This window comes from Mytilus edulis, chromosome 12 (genome assembly GCF_963676685.1).
Source record: "Mytilus edulis chromosome 12, xbMytEdul2.2, whole genome shotgun sequence".
In the NCBI taxonomy this organism is placed as follows: Eukaryota; Metazoa; Mollusca; class Bivalvia; order Mytilida; family Mytilidae; genus Mytilus; species Mytilus edulis.
The window spans coordinates 8,794,897-8,817,864 of NC_092355.1; the positions used below are offsets into that span (position 1 = coordinate 8,794,897).

Below are 22,968 nucleotides of genomic sequence, written 5' to 3' on the forward strand. Positions count from 1 at the left end.
ATTGCATTTCCACGGTCTACTGAACTTAAAAAATGATAGTGCGGATGGGGCATCCGTGTACTTGGGACACATTCTTGTCATGGATTTCTTGGTATTTTTTGTTATATATATATATATATAGTTGATAAATAAAGGCAACGGAAGTTTACCGATGTTCAATAGTCATAAAACGATTAAGCAAGAAAAAAAACCCGTATCACACACCAAAACCGATGGAAAAACATCAACTGTAAGAAGATAACAACGGAATAACAGAAACACTGAACTGCTACAGAAACAAACGCAAACAAACATAATAGCGAACTGCCATATTCTTGAATTGGTGCAGGTCATTTCAAACAAATGGTGGGCTGAACCTGAATTTTTGGCTAGCAAAACCTCCACTTATATGTCAATGTTAAAAATAACGCTAAAATAACAACATTACGTGCCAGGAATACAGTACAGATAAACAAAAAAACACTCAGGACAGATATACATTAACAAATAATATACATTTGTAATAGTAAATTACAACATGTTAACCACAGAAAAACAAAGGAAACCTACCACACCTATTACATGACAATATAATTATGAACTGCGGTTAACACGAATGTAACTACACTGCAATAAATTTATCACAGGTTAATTTTCGTCTTAATATTTTGACAGATGGTCTTTACACATTTTTTGCTGGTAGGTATACTAATGTTAAGAGTATGTTAGATATGGGACTAGTTTACTGACATGTATAATAGTCAAGGTAGTAGTTTTCCTTGATTTGTATACACTATATTATTTCCGACCGTCTGTTGGTTTTATCATGTGATAATGTTTCCCCATATGATGGCTACTCCTTCGTATCCTCGAGGGATACGTATTGGTACTCTTAAACCCCCTGTCTATATAGTTCGTTTAGTTCACCGAGTAGATATAGCTGTGTTTGGAACAACCAATGATCCCGAATGACGGACGATAATATCGTAACTTTGTAAAAGTTGTTTATCATTGGTCCACATGTGTTTATGTTTTACAGTTGAATGAGACAATGGTCTTGAGGAAATGATGATAGTCCGTCGGAAGGGGTCGATAAATGGCTGACCCGTGTTAAAAGAGAGCCATATCTCTTGCACGTAAAAAATCACCCTTGTAGATTTCGAAAAAGAGCAGTCGCACCCGCAAAGTGAAAAGGGATTAATATAAGTTGCAAAACTTGTTTTCCAATCCACTATAAATAAATATGTGTAAACTAAACTAAACTAATAGTGTTTTGTCGACTGTTTTGTCTTTTACAGACGGTTCATGTTTAGGCTTTGTAGTGCTTATAGTTATCAAAGGTACCAGGATTATAATTTAATACGCCAGACGCGCTTTTCGTCTACATACAACTCATCAGTGACGCTCAGATCAAAATAGTTATCAAGCCGAACAAGTATAAAGTTGAAGAGTATTGAGGATCCAAAATTCTAAAAAGCTGTGCCTAATACGACTAAGGTAAAATATTGAAAACAACACGTTTGATAATTTCATGCGTCCGAAGCTCTTTTCTGGTTTTACCTTCATCAGGAACGCTCAAAGCCAAACATTTGAAATCCGAGGATGTATAAGGACCGAAACCGTTGAAGAGCTATATGTCAAAAATACCTAAAATAAATAACCAAATTCATCTAAAGTCAACTTTGCCTGAGGATAAATTCAAAGTTTTGTAAACTGGAAATTTATAAAATTTACCATGCATATAATTGATATTCATGTCAACACGGAAGTGCTGACTACTGGGCTAGTGATACCATCGGGGACTAAAAATGGCGTTCTGTTGGTATAATATTTTTTTTGCCACTAAGTTCTGTTTATTTTGGTTGTAGAGTATGATGCAGTATCTGACCTCAAATGTCGACGATGAGCCGTATGATAGTCTATATTTTGCCTATTGCCAGCATATTTCGGTATTCGCATTGATAGGTCAGATATTATAATGCTATATTCTTTTTGGTAATTTGGAGTCTGCTGATTTTTTTTGTAGCTCATTGGTTGCCTTGTTCCATCTTTAAATACACCACCTTGATTTCTTTATCTCTTAGTTCAGTAAGTAAATGAATAGTTGGGCTTTCGAGTTTTTATTGTTTCATGTTGGGTTTAGGTATTGGCTTTGTGTTAGATCGTTGTTTTGAATCTGCATTGCAAAATGTTTTATTTTTTTTATTTTCTCCCCAATACTCATGTGAGGGTTACAATACCTCGATCTTTGATGATGTTTTCTTGAAGCTTAAGTTCTTCTTTTAGTATTGTACAGGGTATGCATTTGTATGTTTCGTTTATTTTGTCAATACATTTTGCTGAAGACACCTTGACCTATAATGGTTTACTTTTTATTTTATTTTACTTGGGTTGAGAGTGTATCATTAGCACTCATACGAAATATTTCTGTACATATCTATTTGATCTTGCATGTATATTTACATTTAAGGCTGGATATGTAAGTAAAATGTCATATACTGCATACTTCTTTTCTGGTTGGCGTTTGTTGATGTTTCATCTTTGTTGCATACGTCAGTAATTCGGTTTATTCTTCAAGTAGTATTAGGCATATGCATTACTTTGTGTGCACTTCTTCAATGTCAGGATTCTAGATTTTGCTTTACAACATAGCTTGCATTCATAGTACTTCTCCCCGTGGGTGTTTTCTGCTATTTTTATCTCTTGTTCTGTTAGTTTCTGGCATTTCAAATGTTCCCAGTGATTCCCAGTATTATTTTGTCCCATCTTGACCATTCATTTAAGCCCCCTGAGTCTAATGTATTTTCTTGTATGGTTTCTTGATTTCCAGATTTTATCTCTCTTAGAATTAGATTTCGACTCTTTTGAGCGTTAGCTTTTTTCAAGTAGCAGCTTTCAACTTGATGTACCAATAACCAGTCTTTCTTATAAATTCATCATAGAAACCAGGGTTGAAATTTCATATTTAAGCCAGACGCGTGTTTCGTCTACAAAAGACTCATCAGTGACGCTCGAATAAAAAAATGCTAAAAATGTCAAATAAAGTACGATGTTGAAGAGCATTGAGGATCTGTTCCTTACTATCTGCCTCTGAAATTGCTTTAGGGACTGACAGCATTCGTCCTGTTTTTACTTAGAGGTCATAACATGAAGAGCTTTAAAAACTTTGAATTTTTCTAAGAAATGTAATGATAGATGAATCTTGGCGGTCCTGCTGTGGAATCCTATATACTATTACTAGTGTGTAATCCTTTATACTAGTATGTAAAACTAACCATTTTCTTAGATGTTTGTTGATGGTTCTTCTAAGCTTCTCAACTGTTGTCAATGTAATGTCTTACTCAAAAGTGGCCATGCTATCTTTAGTAGGAGTCTGTGTTGGTTATCAATGCCTTTAATTTCCTAGTAGACCTTTTATGTCGATGTACCCCATTCCCTCTGATTCATAGTACTTCTCCCCGTGGGTGTTTTCTGCTATTTTTATCTCTTGTTCTGTTAGTTTCTGGCATTTCAAATGTTCCCAGTGATTCCCAGTATTATTTTGTCCCATCTTCTTGATTTCCAGATTTTATCTCTTTTAGAATTAGATTTCGACTCTTTTGAGCGTTAGCTTTTTTCAAGAAGCAGCTTTCAATGTACCAATAACCAGTCTTTATTATAAACTCATCATAGAAACCAGGGTTGAAATTTCATATTTAAGCCAGACGCGTGTTTCGTCTACAAAAGACTCATCAGTGACGCTCGAATAAAAAAATGCTAAAAATGTCAAATAAAGTACGATGTTGAAGAGCATTGAGGATCTGTTCCTTACTATCTGCTTCTGAAATTGCTTTAGGGACTGACAGCATTCGTCCTGTTTTTACTTAGAGGTCATAACATGAAGAGCTTTAAAAACTTTGAATTTTTCTAAGAAATGTAATGATAGATGAATCTTGGCGGTCCTGCTGTGGAATCCTATATACTATTACTAGTGTGTAATCCTTTATACTAGTATGTAAAACTAACCATTTTCTTAGATGTTTGTTGATGGTTCTTCTAAGCTTCTCAACTGTTGTCAATGTAATGTCTTACTCAAAAGTGACCATGCTATCTTTAGTAGGAGTCTGTGTTGGTTATCAATGCCTTTAATTTCCTAGTAGACCTTTTATGTCGATGTACCCCATTCCCTCTGATTCTTGATATTCGATTCTCCTGGTTTGTTCTTGTCACTTAAAGAATCATCATACCACTTTTCTAAGCACTCGATGGAATTGTCAATGATGGATGGAATGAGTTTTCCTTGTGCCTCCAGTTCAACTTGGTGTTTGGTCTTACTTTTCTTTATCATCATAGCTCTAGACTTCGGTAGGTTAAAAGCAAGCCTTGCCCACGATAAAATCTATTTCAGGGCACTAATAACTATTTAGCCTGGACGTGGATATCTGTAGTAATGGTTAAATCCATGAACTCTCTAGTGGATGGTGCATACCCAATGTAAGTTGATGTTTTTGGATTGTAGTTGCTCTATCTCCAGATTAAGATATCATATTCTTTCCGATGATAATAAAAATAATTGAGATGAGATGGAACATTCGGAAACATTGTAAGTTCTTTTTTGTTCACTTTGGCTTTTTGAATCGGTTGTGAAAAGCTGCTTTTTACTATTAACTGCTATGATAAACTTAATAACACAATTTGCTTTTTGAATCGGGTGTGATAAGCTGCTTTTTATTATAAACTTAAAAACACAAACATCTACCTCTGTCTGCATTATACAGTTTTAGTGGCGAAAGCAAAAGACTTCATTTACTGAAACACTATCCAATTCCAACTGAATAATTTGTAAATTCAGCATTCATTAATAGTAAAAACAACTTTACGTCTAATTAAGGTCTTTCCTTTTTCTATAAGGAAAGACCTTACTGTATTTCTTCTTCTCCTGATTATTATTATTCTTTCCGCCCAACTTTAACGAAATTTCCCTAAAAAAGTACGCGACATGTTGAAATGATATTAGGTATCTAGTATCGGTTGACCAAAAGCTTTCTTGTGATGAGAGCACGACCCCGTAACATTTCCTTTATAGCGGTTATCTCCCCTTACACCGAAAACCTTGATATCATTCTAACTCCATAACCATAATAGGTAGAAAAAAACAAAGGGTGGAATTTGTTCAAGAACAGACCCTGGTTCTTCGTTACATTTGGATCAAAAAGATTCAATGACGCATTGGTAGGGTTATGCCCCTTTGAAAATTAACCAATGTCGGTTGGCCACTAAAACTCAGAAACCGTAAGTTGTAGCCACCTAGGATCATCACCAATGAGGGTCTGGATGGGGGGTCTGTTATTCTGTAAACATTTAATTTTCACCCTTTTTTCTCTAATCTTAAAAAAATTAACCCCTTTTTTCTCTAATCTTCATATTTTTTGCCCATTATTCTCTAATCTTCATTTTTTAAGGGCATTATTCTTTAATCATTTAACCCCATCCAAACCCTCACCAATGATCATCAATTCACGTGACCATGAAAATTGACCCAAGGTCAAAGGTCAAGGTCATGACCTAGATTTTGACCTTAGCTTGTTATCGGATTTACTCAATAACCGTAAAAGATGGCTGTTAAAATGTAACGGAGAAAATGAGTGTCTTGTCGAGATCTACAGTTGTTATGTGGGTTTAAAATTATTGGACCAACTGATATGGAACAAGGGCACCTAAACTGTTTTTGGGGTTCGAAATGATGATTGTTTGCTTATAACTCAAAAGTGGTTAGAGATAGAAAGAAACTTTGAATTGCAAAAATGTTCAGCATAATAAGATCTACAAAGTTAGGTCAAGGTCAGAGGTCAAGTCCCTAGCAACGACATAAAACACCTTAGCAACCATATATTTTTGAACTTAGAAGGCTATGAATAATATAAATATGAAGTTTTTAATACTGGAAATGACATTTTTGTCCCTAGCAACGACCTGTAAGTCCTTAGCAATCACTTTTTTTTTTAACTTTAAATACTATGAGTAGTACATATGACATTTTCGATACTGGTAGTAATATTTGTATCCTTAGGAATGCTTTTTGTCCATAGCAACCACTTGTTATGAACATAAAAGTCCTTAGAAACCATATATTTTTTTAACTAAGAAGGCATTTAAAATTTTCATTTTTCGAATATGATATAATATTTGTGAAGTGCCATAAGGTCGTTTCAAAATGTATGTACACTTCTTATTGTCCTTTTTCGAGCTACCAGTTGGTCCTTGTGCTAAACTTTTCCCTCTACATCTGCCACTTTTTTCCATGTTAAGTTCCTTTATATTCATTGGTTTTTCTGATTGTGATACATTTTCTATCCTTTCGCAGTTTCCTATAGCCTGTCGTCGTTGGTTGTCTCTGGTAGATGCCCTTCCACTTCCTCTTTTTGTTTGTATCGATCCCGCTTTTTCGTTACGTACAGAGTTATTATACAAATCTTGTATGCATTGGTAACATGCAAAGATCTCTTCTTTCCTAACTCTGTCTCTACTTGCTTTTCTAATTCATTCTTCTCCTTGTGGATATGTTCTTCTCTTCCTGAGAATTGATAAAAAGTTAAATCACAAAAATACTGAACTCCAACGAAAATTCAAAAAGGATAGTCCCTAATCAAATGGCAAAATCTAAAGCTCAAACACACCAACCGAATGGATAATAACTGTCATATTCCTGACTTGGTACAGACATATTCTTATGTAGAAAACTGTGGAATAAAGCTGATTTTATAGCTAAGTAAACCTCTCACTTATATGACAGTCGCATCAAATTCCAAAGATCTGAGCTAAATCAACCCGTCTCATTCCTTCTCAATTGTCTTTTTATAATGATTTTGTGACACCACTTCCTTCCATTCTTTGTATTTCTTGACGACTTTGGTTATTATTAGAGGTTCTACGTTCACCTTTTTCACGTTCTTGTCCCACTGATTACACGATTGTTGCTGTGTATTACTGTGGATTCATTTATTTTCGTCGTTCCAATTTTCTTGGATTAAGGTTAATTTGCATTTTCATGAAAATTTAATTTCGTGGTTCACCTATACCAATGAAATACACGAAAATTGGTAACCCACGAATAATAATGAATCCACAGTATTCAGATAATTGCAACCTTAGGAACAAAAATATTTATTCCCTGGCATGTTTTCTTAGATCACTATATATACAATATAATAATTACTTTCTGTTTCTATAGTGAGATACGATACTAACATATATAATTTATATTTATTTATTTTATTATTTAATTCTATCTAAATATGCTAAGTGTGTCATATATGTATATTACGACGCTAGATTAAAACTGACGAGGAAAGGTAACATCCGACCACCGAAAGCGTTATTTATGTGAAGCCAAGGTGGTCGAGTGGTCTAGCGCGTCGGATACAGTGCAAGCGATTTGGTATCACGATATCTCAGTAGCGACATATACGAAATAATGTAGAAAATACAGAAGTTTCTGGGGAAAAGCTTGTCAAACGATGGAAGTATTACGTAGTACAATATTTTACATCCAAGGATAAACAAACCATTATAGCCAAAAAGCTCAACCACGAACAATAGGCACTGACTAGGGTTCTTAATGATTTTATTCACACTGCATGTAATAATTAAACCCTGCAACATATATAACGAATAATAAATACACATTACATAACAGTTAACAACATAAAACATAACAAGTACTATCCACACTGATCTGTGTCCACACTTGTAATGATTTGTAAAGTATTACTGTACAGCTTTATCAGAAATCTTCAAGAATATTTCAACTGACATATCCCAATTACAACTTAGTAATCGTTTCTTTGATAAAGAGTTTTGATTTTCCATACATGATTGGAAATAAACCATGTAAAAGTTTCAATTAAATAGCTAATCCATTCTGTAAAAGTAATTTGAAATGCATTTATAAGCATTTCAAGCGTAGCTTTTTCTTAACTGCATAACACATATATTTAATATTGAAATATGGTGTACGGATAGTCACCGCATATGATATTGAATGAATCTTTATTGCATTAGCAACAACATTGCTTTAGCATAATACAAGGTATTATACATATATGACAAAAATTATATAAGTTGTTAATAAAAAAAACAAAACAAATATAATCAAAAGTATCAACAAGATTGATCACGATTTATAGACAAAATATACAGTACAAAATATTTATAGATTCTTTATAGATAACCTATTTTGATTTCTGTCCTTTTTAAATGCATTTATCAAAAATTACCTTGACCGATTTGAAAAGAACAGACTTTTAAAAAGTTGATTTGTAGTAAATAGATCCGATATCATATCATTTTATAGACGATTGAAGTTCATAGCTATATTAAATATGTTTACATGTCGGAAGTATATTTTTCAGAAACTTGATTGCAATTGTACTTTCACTTTCAACTCGAATGTTACATTACACTATTAGCTATCACGATATGTTAGTTTCAGATGTTACCGTATGATTTCTCGTATAATATTCAAAATCTGTTTTATATGTTTCAGTTTATTATTAAAAAAGACTCATCATTTGAATCTTAAATATTACAAGTGACTAGTAACACTTTCTTGAAAATACTCGTATCATATCGATATAATATTCACCATTTTTTGAAAATGGTTAAGAATTTCCAGGTCAAGAATTTTTTAATGACATTAATATACAATGTTTTCATGAAATCAATTCATATTGTTTCACAAGACGTATAATAGCAGGTGTTTAGACAAAAATGGAATTATTTCTTGCAGTTATTACTGCTTCTTGCGTATTTGTTGTAGTTTTCATATTATTAGCAACTTTCGTGGTGCAGAGAATAGGGACAAGGAAATATGCACAAAAAAGAAAAATATCTACAGTCAATATTTCTGTCGGAGAATCGGACCAACACAAGGAGGAACAAGATGGAGAGACAAAATCAGGAGGGGAAAGGATGCCGCAAAGTGAATTAAATGTAAAACCTTTAAGTGTGAATTATCACTTCACACGACAGTGTAACTATAATTGTGGATTTTGTTTCCACACAGCCAAGACGTCGTTTGTCCTCCCACTGGAACAAGCTAAAAGAGGACTCGAATTACTCAAGGAAAAGGGTAAGAAAATGCAATAACTTTAAGGTAACAAATGTTTACTTGCTTTCACTGCCTAATCACCTTTGATTTAATACCCTTATCTTGATCGGCGAAGAAACGGATTCATTAGCTAACGAACTAAATTGATGGATCCAGAAGAAATGGGGAAAAAGGGGGTATTCTTTGTTTTTTTGGTAAAGGGTCAGAAACTTAAAAGACTTAAAATACCTTTTTTGTAAAGAATTATGTTGATAATCAATTAAAACTCGACGAAATTAAGATTTATTCCCGGCCGCCCATTTTTTTGCATCTGCGGCGAGACAAATAGCATAGAACCACAGATAGTTTGTTTATATTAAAATCTTTAATTTCAAAATATGTTAATAAAAAGAAAGAAAAGATATTTGCCTGCTTTGTTGATTTACGCAGAGCATTTGACACTTTGTGGCATAATGGGTTACGATACAAACTCATAAAAAATGGGCTAGGGAAAAAATTTTATGAGGTAATTAGTGATATGTATAACTTAACAGAATCTTCTATTAAAATTGATAATAAAATTTCTAAATCCTTCATATTGGAAAGAGGTGTTATGCAAGGGGATAGTTTAAGCCCTACTATTTTTAATTGTTTTATTAATGATATACATCAGATTTTTGACAATACTTGTAAACCTTTAGTCCTTCAAAAATCTGAATTGTCCAGATTGAGTTTTGCAGACGATTTGGTAATAATGTCAAGTTCACATATAGGACTGCAGAATGCAATAAATAAACTAGAGAAGTACTGCTATGACTGGCAATTAACAGTTAATACTAAAAAAACTGAATTTATGACGTTTCAGAATAAATTTTCTCCCACCCCTGTGGTATGCTATAAAAACATCCAATTAAATGAGACTAAAGAATACAATTTTTTAGGAAACATTATTAACTATAAGGGTAATTTTAAAAATGCTATCCAAGAGTTATCAAAAAAGGGATTGAAGGTCCTATTTGCTTTAAAAAGTAGATTTTCTAACTTTCAATCCATCCCTGTTAATTTATCATGCAAACTTTTTGATGTCTTAATAAGACCTGTTTTATTATATAATAGTGAGGTATGGTTTATGGAAGATTATTTATCCATGTTTAAATCTTTGAAACGTTCAGAACAACATGGTTCTGTTTGTGATACTTTGTCGTTAGAAGATAAATTTTGCTATGAAATGATTCATAATAAATACTGTAAATCTGTCCTAGGACTTAGAAAAACTGCATGTAATATTTCAGCCAAAACAGAACTGGGCAGATTTTCTATGGCTTCATTTATTAAACCACAAGTTATGCTATATTTCTGTAGATTTCATACCAATGATATTAATCCTCTGTTAAAAGAAGCCTATGAATTAAATAAGTCCCTGCATAATGATGGTTTTCATAGTTGGTATACATTTGCTCTAAATATTTTTAAAGAGACTGGATTAAATGCTAAAGATTTTGAAACTTGTGATAAACCATACAATAAAATTAAATATTCCTTAAAGATGAAGTTTAAACAGGTATCACATGAATTTTATACAAAAAAAGTCTTGAATAAACTTTCTTCTATAACAGACAGTTCGAAATTATTTCTATATGGTCAAATAAAAACTGAGATAAAAATTGAAAATTATTTATTAAAAGAATCAAATTTTAAAACCAGACAATTAATTTCTAAATTAAGGGTTAGTGACCATAACCTAGAAGTTGAAATGGGAAGATATAAAAATGTACCCAGAGATCAAAGGTTATGTAAACTTTGTAATCAAATTGATGATGAATACCATTTTTTACTATACTGCAAACTAAACTCAACTTTAAGAGATTGCTTATTTTTAAAGATTAATAATTTAAATCCTGATTTTACAAATTATCAACCACTTTTAAAGCTAAAACAACTTTTAAATCCTAAATCTGAGCTTTTGACAGAAATTGGTGACTTTATAAAGCAATCATTAGAATTGCGAAAATGAGGTCCATGTTCATCAAAGGCTACATTAATTACCATTTATTACTATGTTTTTTTTATGTTTATATTTGTAATTCTTCACTGTCTGTATTAAATGTTGTATTTGTGTTTGCTTGACCCATATGGGTGTATTTTTGCAAATAAAATTATTATATTAAAACGGAAAATAATGTGATTTATACTAACTTACCAGAAGGCATTAGAGATCAAGCAGTGGATCATGCAAGATTTCGTGTAAAGAGGGTGTTCCTGAGAATTGGGAGTTAAAGACCATATTTTGACAATATTGCTTTTTTTCTTCTGTTTTAGGGCTCAAAGAAGGGGAAGAAGGGGGAGGCTGTCACAAAACGACATTTGTCATTCTGGTAGCTAACTAAAGGACAGGATACGATAAGGCCTGTTAATGGTCCCCCTATTTTCTCATTTTTCAAATTATGTTTTGGAAAGCTACTTATTATGTTAAAACATTCCCTGGTGTTTGAAGTTTGTTTGGATGAACTTCAAAGCCCTGATTTTCGCAACTGGGTGAGGTGAGGGGGATTAACTTTCTGCTGTTATTCAAATATTCTAATTATTATTCATTTTAGAGGTGATTTCACAACAATTTTTATGCCCCACCTACGATAGTAGAGGGGTATTATGTTTTCGTGTCTTTGCGTCTGTTGGTCCGTTCGTCGTTCCGTTCGTCCGTCCGTCCGTCCGTTCGTCTGTCCCGCTTCAGGTTAAAGTTTTTGGTCGAGGTAGTTTTGGATGAAGTTGAAGTCCAATCAACCTGAAACTTAGTATACATGTTCCTTATGATATTATCTTTCTAATCTTAATGTCAAATTAAAATTCTGATTAGAACCCTAATTTCATGGTCCACTGAACATAGAAAATGATAGAGCGACTGGGGCATCCGTGTACTGGGGACACATTCTTGTTTATTTTTTAATGAATGCGCCAACGTGACCCAGGATTTTTTTAATTGCAATGTCATGAGAACTGTTTTTGCTGTCTAAATTGCCGGGTCACGTAGGCGCACACTATCAAATTTTAAGAAACAATGGCCAAAAATTTTTTTTTTTTCGCTTCTTTTACACCCCTAACCTCACCCATTTTCTGAAATTAATGGTTTTGAAGTTCATCCAAGCAAACTTCAAACCTAAGGGAATATTTTAACTTGATTAGTAGCTTTTCAAAACAAAAATATAGAAAATGAGAAAATAAGGGGGGGGGGGGGGGGTGGGGGGCAAAAACGGGCCTTATCGTACCTTGTCCTTTCCAAGATTGTATTAAGTTTGTAAATACTTATTTTTACTTCTCACAGGTATGGAGAAAATTAACTTCTCTGGTGGAGAACCCTTTATAGTGAAACGTGGTGACTTTGTTGGTGAACTATGTAGATTTTGTAAGATAGATTTGGCACTGCCGAGTGTTACTATTGTAAGCAATGGAAGTTTGGTAACAGAGAAATGGTTTGAAAAGTATGGTGAGTACGAATAACATTATTATATACACGAATGACTGAATGTTGGCATTCGTCACAACTCGGCCGATTCCGTACCTCAGAAGGAGAGTATCGGAATCACCCGAGGATTGCCGGAATCACCCGAGGATTGCCGCTTGAGAATGTGGGGTCCTTTCATTTCTTTATCCTGTATTATATACACGAGAGAATGAATGTGGGGTCCTTTCATTTCTTTATCCTTTATTATATACACGAAAGAATGAATGTGGGGTCCTTTAATTTCTTTATCCTGTATTATATACACGAGAGAATGAATGTGGGGTCCTTTCATTTCTTTATCCTTTATTATATACACGAAAGAATGAATGTGGGGTCCTTTCATTTCTTTATCCTTTATTATATACACGAGAGAATGAATGTGGGGTCCTTTCATTTCTTTATCCTTTATTATATACACGAGAGAATGAATGTGGGGTCCTTTCATTTCTTTATCCTTTATAATATACACGAGAGAATGAATGTGGGGTCCTTTCATTTCTTTATCCTTTATTATATACACGAGAGAATGAATGTGGGGTCCTTTCATTTCTTTATAACTTTTAAAAATGTTTATGCCCCATTTATGGGCGTTATGGTTTCTGGTATGTGCGTCCGTTCGTCCGTCCCGCTTCATGTTAAGTTTTTGGTCGAGGTTGAAGTTTTTGGTCGAAGAAGTTTTTGATGCAGTTGAAGTCCAATCAACTTGAAACTTAGCACATATGTTCCTTGTGATATGATCTAATTTTAATGCGAAATTAAAGATTTCCCCCCTCTTTCACGGTCCATTGAACCTAGAAAATGATAGTTCTCTATTCTTTATCAATTTATCCCAATATTCTCTATTCTGTACATATTTGTGTCTTATTATTCTCTATTTATTTTTTCCATTCCATTCTGTTGCCCTCTATTCTGCATTTTAAATCCGTTTTACTCTATTCTTTAAACCCTACCCAGTCCTTACATGATTAATTTTAAATAATGTATCATTGGTATCACTCACTGAGCTGATTTTGTGCCGTATGGAATACTTGGAACTTTAATCTCTAAACAATCAAAGAATAGCATAAACATTTCTATTTGAAGGAATTTTACATTGAAAGAGTAAAAATAAATACAAAACATTCATGTTATTCTAGTAAATTAATTCAAATATAGGATTTAGTCTGTCGATGCATGTGTTAGAAGTTGTGAATAATAAACAAATTAATTAAGCGAACACAAACAGAAAATCGACCAAAATCAATGGTTTTGTTTGAAAATATTATAAAAGTTAAGGAAGGAAACTAGTTTCGAATCTAAATCCGGTTTTTGGATAGCTGAGGGAAGGAAATAGTAAAACATCTGCACCCTTTGTTTAGATAACTGAAACAATATTACGAATCAAGATGAATTTCCCCTGAATTTAATTCACAACATTTATATAATTTCACAAGGTTTTCAATCTTTGGTGATATGCATAGTCATCCCACGTGTAATTTTATGCTCTTAACATTTTGGCGTACTCAACTCAAAACTGTGGGATGTAAAGCTATGTTTTGTCTTTCAGATAAAGATTATTCATTTTCGTTATGGATGCAAAAAAAAAAACCAACCCAACATTTAAAATTTACAACAGTGTATTAAATCTGTCTTCATCAATAATGTTTACCACTTGGATAAATTATTGTAAAATAATTTAAATGTGATACACACTCTTATAAATTCCGATAAAAATTTCCGATTTTGACTCTTTTTTTTCATGGAAATTTGTAACACAGATTCTATACACTGTTCTCGTCCTAAACATAATGAGTTACATGCATGAAATATTTGCTACTGGACACCAACAAAACACCATTTAATTAATTGTTTAAGCACATGTCAAATTATATTCGGTATATTTTGGACTTATGTATATCTAAGTTTTCTTTGAGCGGATATAAATAACAGGGTTTTAGATAAGCTTTTAATATGTTTCAACTAAGGCAAAATAGGTTTGACGGCTGAAGAAACTCCACAACAGTATCATGTGCTTTCCCGAAAAAAGAAACTTGCCATAACCGTATTTGGTTGTTAAAGCGAGATGATATTTGTGTCTTTTACAGAAATAAATTATATCGTAACATATTTGCAGGTAAATATCTTGATATTTTAGCGATATCTTGTGACAGCTTTAATCCTGATGTTAATGAAAAAATTGGTCGACAACAAGGAAACAAGAACCATCTGCAGTCACTGAGACAAGTTAGAGAATGGTGTTATCAGTATAAGGTAATTTGACATTAAATCCAGATATGCGCTAAGGATTTTCTACCTCAGAAATAGATTACCTTATCTGTATTTGGTAAAACTTTTAGGAATTTTTGGTCCTCAATGCTCTTCAACTTCGTATTTGGCATTTAAAACATTTTTTGATTCGAGCGTCACTGATGAGTCTTTTGTAGACAAAACGCGCGTCTGGCGTTAATATAAAATTGTAATCCTGGTATCTATGATGAGTTTATTAGGACATGTTCAACTAAAATGTGATTTTCCCCCTCTTTTTATTAAAACACTGCTGTAGGTGAACTATTAGATCCAGCCGGTATTATTAGGTCAGTAGTAATCCAATTTTAGTAAGTGGGAGATAGTATCAGATAATTGAATGTTTCAAATTTTGTCATTTTTTTAATTCAATCCTTCTATTTCTAAGTTGTCAACATCGGGAAAGTTTTTCTTATTGCCAAGAAACGGGGCTGAGTCTAACCAAAGACTTTAAAATTGTCATTTGCTGTTTCTCCGTTTAGCATGCCGCCTTAATGAGTATGAGGAAAGACTGGTCGGCTCAGAGTCAGAATAATGCTTTGAAATATGGTGACATGTCTTCCTGCAGACTTTTTACCTTGTGAACTAGCAAGTTAAAAATCTGAATCAGCTTGTTGGTCTCGCACAAAGTAGAATAAATAATTATATTACAATAACACGTCCTCGTCCTGACAATAAAATTGAGAATGGAAAAGGGGAATGTGTCAAAGAGACAACAAACCTACCATAGAACATACAACAGCAGAAGGTCACCAATAGGTTTTCAATGCAGCGAGAAATTCCCGCACCCGGAGGCGTCCTTCAGCTGGCGCCTAAAAAAATATACATACTAGTTCAGTGATAACGGACGTCATACCAAACTCCGAATTATACACAACAAACTAAAATTAATAATCACACAAGACTAACAATAGCCAGAGGCTCCTGACTTGGGACAGGCGCAAAAATGCCGCGGGGTTAAACATGTTTTTTGAGATCTCAACCCTCTCCCTGTACCTCTAGCCAATGTAGAAAAGTAAATGCATAACAATACGCACAGTAAAATTCAGCTCAAAAGAAGTCCGAGTCCGATGTCAGAAGAGGTAATAAAAGAAAATAAACAAAATGACAATGATACATAAATAACAACAGACTACTAGCAGTTAACTGACATGCCAGCTCCAGACCTCAATTAAACTGATTGAAAGATTATGTCTTCATCATATGAATAGCAGGCACAATCCCTCCCGTTAGGGGTTTAGTATATACCATCATCAAATATACATTTGTATGAGAAGAACATAATCCATGTCATGCTGACAACTGGGTTTTAAATACATGTGTTTAACTCCGATGCAAAGACCCTATAAGTGAATCAATATTAAAGCCAAAATATGCAATCTTTAATGACCTGACAACAGTATCGTAACTTTATTCCTTCTTAAGTCTGTTTAAAGGTTTGTTAGCTTCTGAGGTGAATACTGACATTTTTTTGTGCTTTGTAAAGAATATTACCTCAAAAGATTGGATGTGAAATACCTGAACGTATAAGAAGTCTGCATGTTGAGCTATATTTAAGAATGATGTCCTTCTACCGATAATAAATGCTAGTAAATGTTTTGACTAGTTTTTGATATCGAAAACCCTGGTGTAATAATTTTTCAGTAATACATACATTTCTCTCGCTAAAATCTAAAACGTTGTTACGTACACAACCAAATCGTACAAGTTGAGATATATAAACACAGTAATTGGTGACAAGGGAACGACACTATCTAAAAATGGATAATTAACGATAGGAAATGAAAAATCATCTCTTTTATCATAAATTTTTGTATTAAGCTTCCCGTTAATGATATAGATATCAAGATCGAGGAAAGGGCAGTGATCATTGTTAGTATTAGCTTCATTTTAAGTAAGTTCAACCGGATAAATTTCTTTAGTATACTTACTGAAGTCGTCATTATTGAGAGCCAATATATCATCCAAATATCTTAAAGTATTATTAAATGTTTGTATCAGATGTTGTTTCGATGGGTCTTTGCTGATTTTAGGCATACATTGTAACTCATAGAAATGCAAAACCAGGTCCGCAATAAGTGTGCACAGTTAGTCCCCATTGAAATTCCGATAACTTGACGACATACGGAATCTCCAAAGCGAACAAAAATGTTATCTAATAAAAATTCAAGAGCAGATATAGTATCAAAGCATGGCCAATTCACATAGTTCTTTTGTTTAGTGGTAATAAAAATGACCTAAAAGAGTTTGAACATATGTATTCGCATTTAATTTACAACTGAATAATAATCTTACAGTTGAAATAGCCCAATAAGACGGAAAAGATACGTATTTCTTAACTTGGAATGCCTGCCTGATAAATTGTCGGTATTTGATACAAATGTCCTTGGTTCTTCTGTCCTGTATAGTGTATTCACAATCTTTTTTACCTTCTAACAATTATTCAGAAGCATAGTCAATCAATTGTCTCTATCAATTTTAAGGGTGGTGTTTGCCATGACTTGATACTGAATGACCAAACTGTTCAGTTATTGAATTAGACATGAAAAAAATGCGCCATATTTATGTACATTTAAGAATAAGAGTTTGAGAGAGAAGATATTGTTGATGTCTTTTTTTTTAATGAAACATCGTATTTTATCCTGTGTATTTCCAAATAAACGTTTTCTTAAAGCTTTAAAAGTAAAAGTATGATACATAATTAAAAAATAAAAGAAGATTTATTATATAAGGCATTTTATGAGCTTGAGTGGGTACACATTTTGTGATGAAAGAGGGTTGGGGGAGGGTTGGGATCGGAGGGGTCCTGATCCCGAAATCCAAGGCTTAAAAACATGAAATCCCGAGGTCCCGAATTTTGAAAAAAAATTAAATTCCGTCATCCCGAAATTCGAAAAAAGAAATCCCGGATCCCGAAAGGGTCAATCCCGAAATCCCGAGCTTAAGAACACCCGATCCCGACATCCCGAAAAAGGTCTTGCCCCCCCCCCCCCCCTCATGAAAAGAAATCCAGACCTAAACTGTTAATCATCTTTAAATCTATTTTGAACATCCATTGCCTTTTTAACCCATACTTTTTATTCTAATTATTTGTTTTCATTTTTATTTCAGTACAAAATGTTGATTTGACAATTAAAAGTAAATATCTAGATATACCACGCACGTAATTTATTAATCTCCGGCACAGAGTTCAAATCCGTTCCTTATACTTGCTGCGCAATACTAAACTTAATATGGCATATGGAGTGTTGTGTAACATAAAGTGAAAGGGAACAAATATGATCTATGCGCTGAAAATTGTTTATCTATTTCCTCTGGAAAACTACAACATAAAAGATACAACTTAATATTTAAGTATTTTTTTGTTTAGAAACTATTCAATTGAATAAACCTATCTCTTTATTTTATACTTAAATTGATATAGACTATATACAATGTATCTTGAAGACACAACAAACGTAACAGAGAAGGCCACAGAATTAGATACAGCATGAACTAAATGACTCCTCCCTCTCTTCCTTCATAATAATAATAAAAAAAAATCCGTCAAAAAGAAAACAAACGAAAAAAACACTCAATCCTTGAAGCATATATAGAAAAAAATTTTACAGCTTCTTCTAAACAAGAATCCATGCTTTCCTGTTAATAACTTCTAAATAATAAAATGTAAATATATTTTAACAGATTGCTTTTAAGATTAACACAGTTGTAAACACCTACAACCAAGAGGAAGATATGACTGAACCGATACAAGAGTTGAATCCTTGTCGCTGGAAGGTAAATATTTGAATAATTTGTCATGTTTTACCTTTGATAACCATATACACCACTGGGTCGATGCCACTGCTGGTGGACGTTTATCCCCCGAGGGTATCACCAGCCCAGTAGTAAGCACTTTGGTGTTGACATGAAAATCAATTGTATGGTCATTTTTTATAAATTTCCTGTTACAAAACTTTGTATTTTTCGAAAAACTTAGAATTTTCTAATCCCTGGAATAGATTACCTTAGCCGTATTCGGCACAACTTTTTGGAATTTTGGGTCCTCAATGCTCTTCAACTTTGTACTTGTTTGGCATTTACAATTTTTTTGATCTGAGCGTCACTGATGAGTCTTATGTAGACGAAATCTGGCGTATTAAATTATAATCCTGGTATACCTTTGATAACTATTTACGTTAATAAACTTGAAAACAGATTCTTTACTATAAATATAAATTAAATTAAATTTAGTTTTTGCTTAAGGTGGCTCGGGCCTATTCGAAGTTTCTATCAGAAGTGCCGTATTTTTTGTTATTTTATTCTTTACAGAAAGTGTATCAAATTGATCGAAAAAAATAGGGGGTCACGGACCATTCAATATCAAAATTTTACTTTTAAACAGGTATGTAAAAGGGACCATTTTTCAATGACATGATAGGGAAAATAGAGGTGTTGACATATTTTTATCGGAATATAAAAAAAAACGTTCTTTGACACTTGGTCCAAAACTGTAATATAAAAAGCGGAACTATAGCTTCATAGAATGAGCAAATAAAAAACATAGGTCACCGATAAGGAAAAAAAAATTATTTTTCCTTAAAACCAAATTTTGGCGGGAAAATGGTGAAAATGGGTGAAATTTTATTTTGACCCTTTAACAAATATGGATAATATTAGTCACATAACTACAATGATTTTACATTTCTAATCAATCAAAATATTTAAAAAAATTATATCGAATTTACGACAAATACTTTTGTAATTCATGCGTGAAATTATGCGCAGTCGAATAGTCCCGAGCCACCTTAAGTATACATTACAGGACTTATTTCGTTTCATGATAGCGATTCCAATTGAAATTTCAAGTGCTTCAAAGCCATGTGAAGTATTCATTAAAATGTTAGCTCAATATAGAAAGTTTGGAGAGCACTTGATTAGGGACTTTTCTTTTTGAATTTTCCTCGGAGTTCAGTATTATTGTGATTTTACTTTTTGTTGACACAGAGCATAAACGATAAAAAAAAAGCTTACTACGACATATTACTTTATTTCAGGTGTTTCAGTGTCTTTTGATTGGAGGAGAGAATGCCGGAAGTGAAGCCCTCAGGCATGCGGAGTCTTTTGTTGTGTCAGACGACGATTTTAAAAACTTCCTGACCAGACATAGTCCTGTGTCTTGTTTAGTGCCAGAATCTAACGATTTTGTAAGTTCCCTTTACTCCAGAATCTAAACGATTTTGTAAGTTCCCTGAACTCCAGAATGTAACGATTTTGTACCTTCCCTTTACTCCAGAATCTAAACGATTTTGTAAGTTCCCTGTACTCCAGAATCTAACGATTTTGTAAGTTTCCTTTACTCCAGAAAACAAATTTTCTTTTTCTTTTTAGTTGGTAATCTTATGTTAAATAAATCTGTCAAACTTATCGTTGATTTGTTACATCATCTTACGATCCGGCCGATAAAACAACACCGTATTATTTTATCTAATGTTTTAAGCACAGTATCAAACTTAGTGAATGTGTCCGCAATATACTTTTTGTGATAAATGCGAATTTGGTGCGTTCGAATAGCCTTTCTGGATTTACCTTAACCGGGAACGTAAAACTTTTCAAATTAAGTCTACCACAACTACTTTTTAGCTCACCTGGCCTAAAAGGCCATGTGAGCTTTTCTCATCACTTGGCGTCCGTCGTCGTCGTCGTCGTCGTCGACGTCGTCGTCGTCGTCGTCGTCGTCTGTCGTCGTTAACAATTTTTCAAACATCTTCTCCTCTGAAACTACTGAATGGATTTGAATGAAACTTAACATGATTGTTCCTTAGTATATCCTGCACAAAATGTGCGCTTCGATTTTTGATCCGTCAAAAAACATGGCCGCCGTTACTTAAAATAGAACATAGGGGTCAAATGCAGTTTTTGGCTTATATCTCAAAAACGAAAGCATTTAGAGCAAATCTGACATGGGGTAAAAATGTTCATTAGGTCAATATCTATCAGCCCTGAAATTTTCAGATGAATCAAACAAACCATTGTTGGGTTGCTGCCACTTAATTGGTAATTTTAAGGAAATTTTGCAGTTTTTGGTCATTATCTTGAATATTATTATAGATAAAGATAAACTGTAAACAGCAAAAAAGATCAGCAAAGTAAGATCTACAAATTAGTTAATATGACCAAAATTGTCAATTGACCCCTTAAGGGGTTATTGTCCTTTAATGACAATTTTTCACAATTTGTTCATCATATTTGCTAACTTTAAAAAATCTTCTCCTCTGAAACTACTGAATGGATTTGGTTAAAACTTAGCATGGTTGTTCCTTAGATTATCCTGCACGAAGTGTGTGCTTTGATTTTTGATCCGTCAAAAAACATGGCCGCCGTTACTTAAAATAGAACATAGGGGTCAAATGCAGTTTTTGGCTTATATCTCAAAAACGAAAGCATTAAGAGCAAATCTGACATGGAGTAAAAAATGTTCATTAGGTCAATATCTATCAGCCCTGAAATTTTCAGATGAATCAAACATCCAATTGTTGGGTTGCTGCCACTTAATTGGTAATTTTAAGGAAATTTTGCAGTTTTTGGTCATTATCTTGAATATTATTATAGATAAAGATAAACTGTAAACAGCAAAAAAGATCAGCAAAGTAAGATCTACAAATAAGTTAATATGACCAAAATTGTCAATTGACCCCTTAAGGGGTTATTGTCCTTTAATGACAATTTTTCACAATTTGTTCATCATATTTGCTAACTTTAAAAAATCTTCTCCTCTGAAACTACTGAATGGATTTGGTTAAAACTTAGCATGGTTGTTCCTTAGATTATCCTGCACAAAGTGTGTGCTTTGATTTTTGATCCGTCAAAAAACATGGCCGCCGTTACTTAAAATAGAACATAGGGGTCAAATGCAGTTTTTGGCTTATATCTCAAAAACGAAAGCATTAAGAGCAAATCTGACATGGAGTAAAAATGTTCATTAGGTCAATATCTATCAGCCCTGAAATTTTCAGATGAATCAAACATCCAATTGTTGGGTTGCTGCCACTTAATTGGTAATTTTAAGGAAATTTTGCAGTTTTTGGTCATTATCTTGAATATTATTATAGATAAAGATAAACTGTAAACAGCAAATATGATCAGCAAAGTAAGATCTACAAATAAGTCAATTTGACCAAAATTGTCAATTGACCTCTTTAGGAGTTATTGCCCTTTAAAGACTTTTTTCACAATTTGTTCATCATGTTGACTTACTTTAAAAAATCTTCTCTTATGAAACTGCTGTATCAATTTCAGCCAAACTTAGGCTAAATGAGTTTCAGAGTTTCAGAGTATCTAGTATAAATTTTATATTTCATTTCCTTGTATGTCAAGAAACATAGCTCCTATGGCTAAAATAGAACATAGGAGAAAATGATTTTTTTTTGCTTTTGAAGAAAATAGGACGATTCAAAGAACATTTAAATAAATTGAAAAGCCAAAATAATCATTGATGAGAGATTAAACCAAAAAAATTCAGGTGAGCCATTCAGGCTCTTGAGAGCCTCTTGTTTTCAATTGATGCCTTTATTTTAGTGCTTACTATGATATGGTTTTGCTCATTGTTGAAGCCTGTACGGTGATTTGTAATTGCTAATTTCTACTTCATTTAACTTGTGGTGGAACGTTGTCTCATCGCTATAAACCGTAACATATATTCCTATATAATGTCATAGCATTAAACCAAGAAATTAAAAATGAAGATCGGTAGAGAACTCAGTTTTACAAAAAAAAAAGAGATGTTTTTAATTATTCCAGGAAAAGCAGGAACTGGTGAACTACTTATTAATATATGAATGATTTTTGTTTATAGTGAGTTTTATATTTCAGATGAGGAACTCCTACCTCATCCTGGACGAATATGTAAGTATTCTGGTTATAATAATAATTTAAAATGGGGAATAGATTATTCGAAATACTAAGGATTTTCTTATCCCCGGCATAGATTATCTTAGCCGTATTTGGCTCAACTTTTTTGAATGTTTGGTCCTCAATGCTCCTCAACTATATACTTGTAATGGCTTTCGAACATTTTTTTTTATCTCATTGTCACTGATGAGTCTTGTGTAGACGAAACGCGCGTCTGGCGTATAAAATTAGAAGTCTGGTACCTTTGATT

At 33.2% G+C, this 22,968-nt stretch overlaps 1 protein-coding gene across 1 annotated transcript in view; it reads left to right on the top strand.

The window, feature by feature from the left end:
- The first annotated feature begins 568 nt into the window (after window positions 1-568).
- LOC139499656 (S-adenosylmethionine-dependent nucleotide dehydratase RSAD2-like) overlaps window positions 569-22,968 on the top strand; it is a 28,632-nt gene continuing 6,232 nt past the window's right edge. The window contains exons 1-8 of the mRNA XM_071288410.1: window positions 569-678; window positions 1,848-1,944; window positions 8,777-9,088; window positions 12,366-12,527; window positions 14,659-14,795; window positions 18,513-18,605; window positions 19,865-20,014; window positions 22,680-22,712. Of these exons, the coding sequence (XP_071144511.1) occupies window positions 655-678; window positions 1,848-1,944; window positions 8,777-9,088; window positions 12,366-12,527; window positions 14,659-14,795; window positions 18,513-18,605; window positions 19,865-20,014; window positions 22,680-22,712 (1,008 nt within the window). The 5' untranslated portion in view covers window positions 569-654. The remainder of the gene's footprint in view (window positions 679-1,847; window positions 1,945-8,776; window positions 9,089-12,365; window positions 12,528-14,658; window positions 14,796-18,512; window positions 18,606-19,864; window positions 20,015-22,679; window positions 22,713-22,968) is intronic.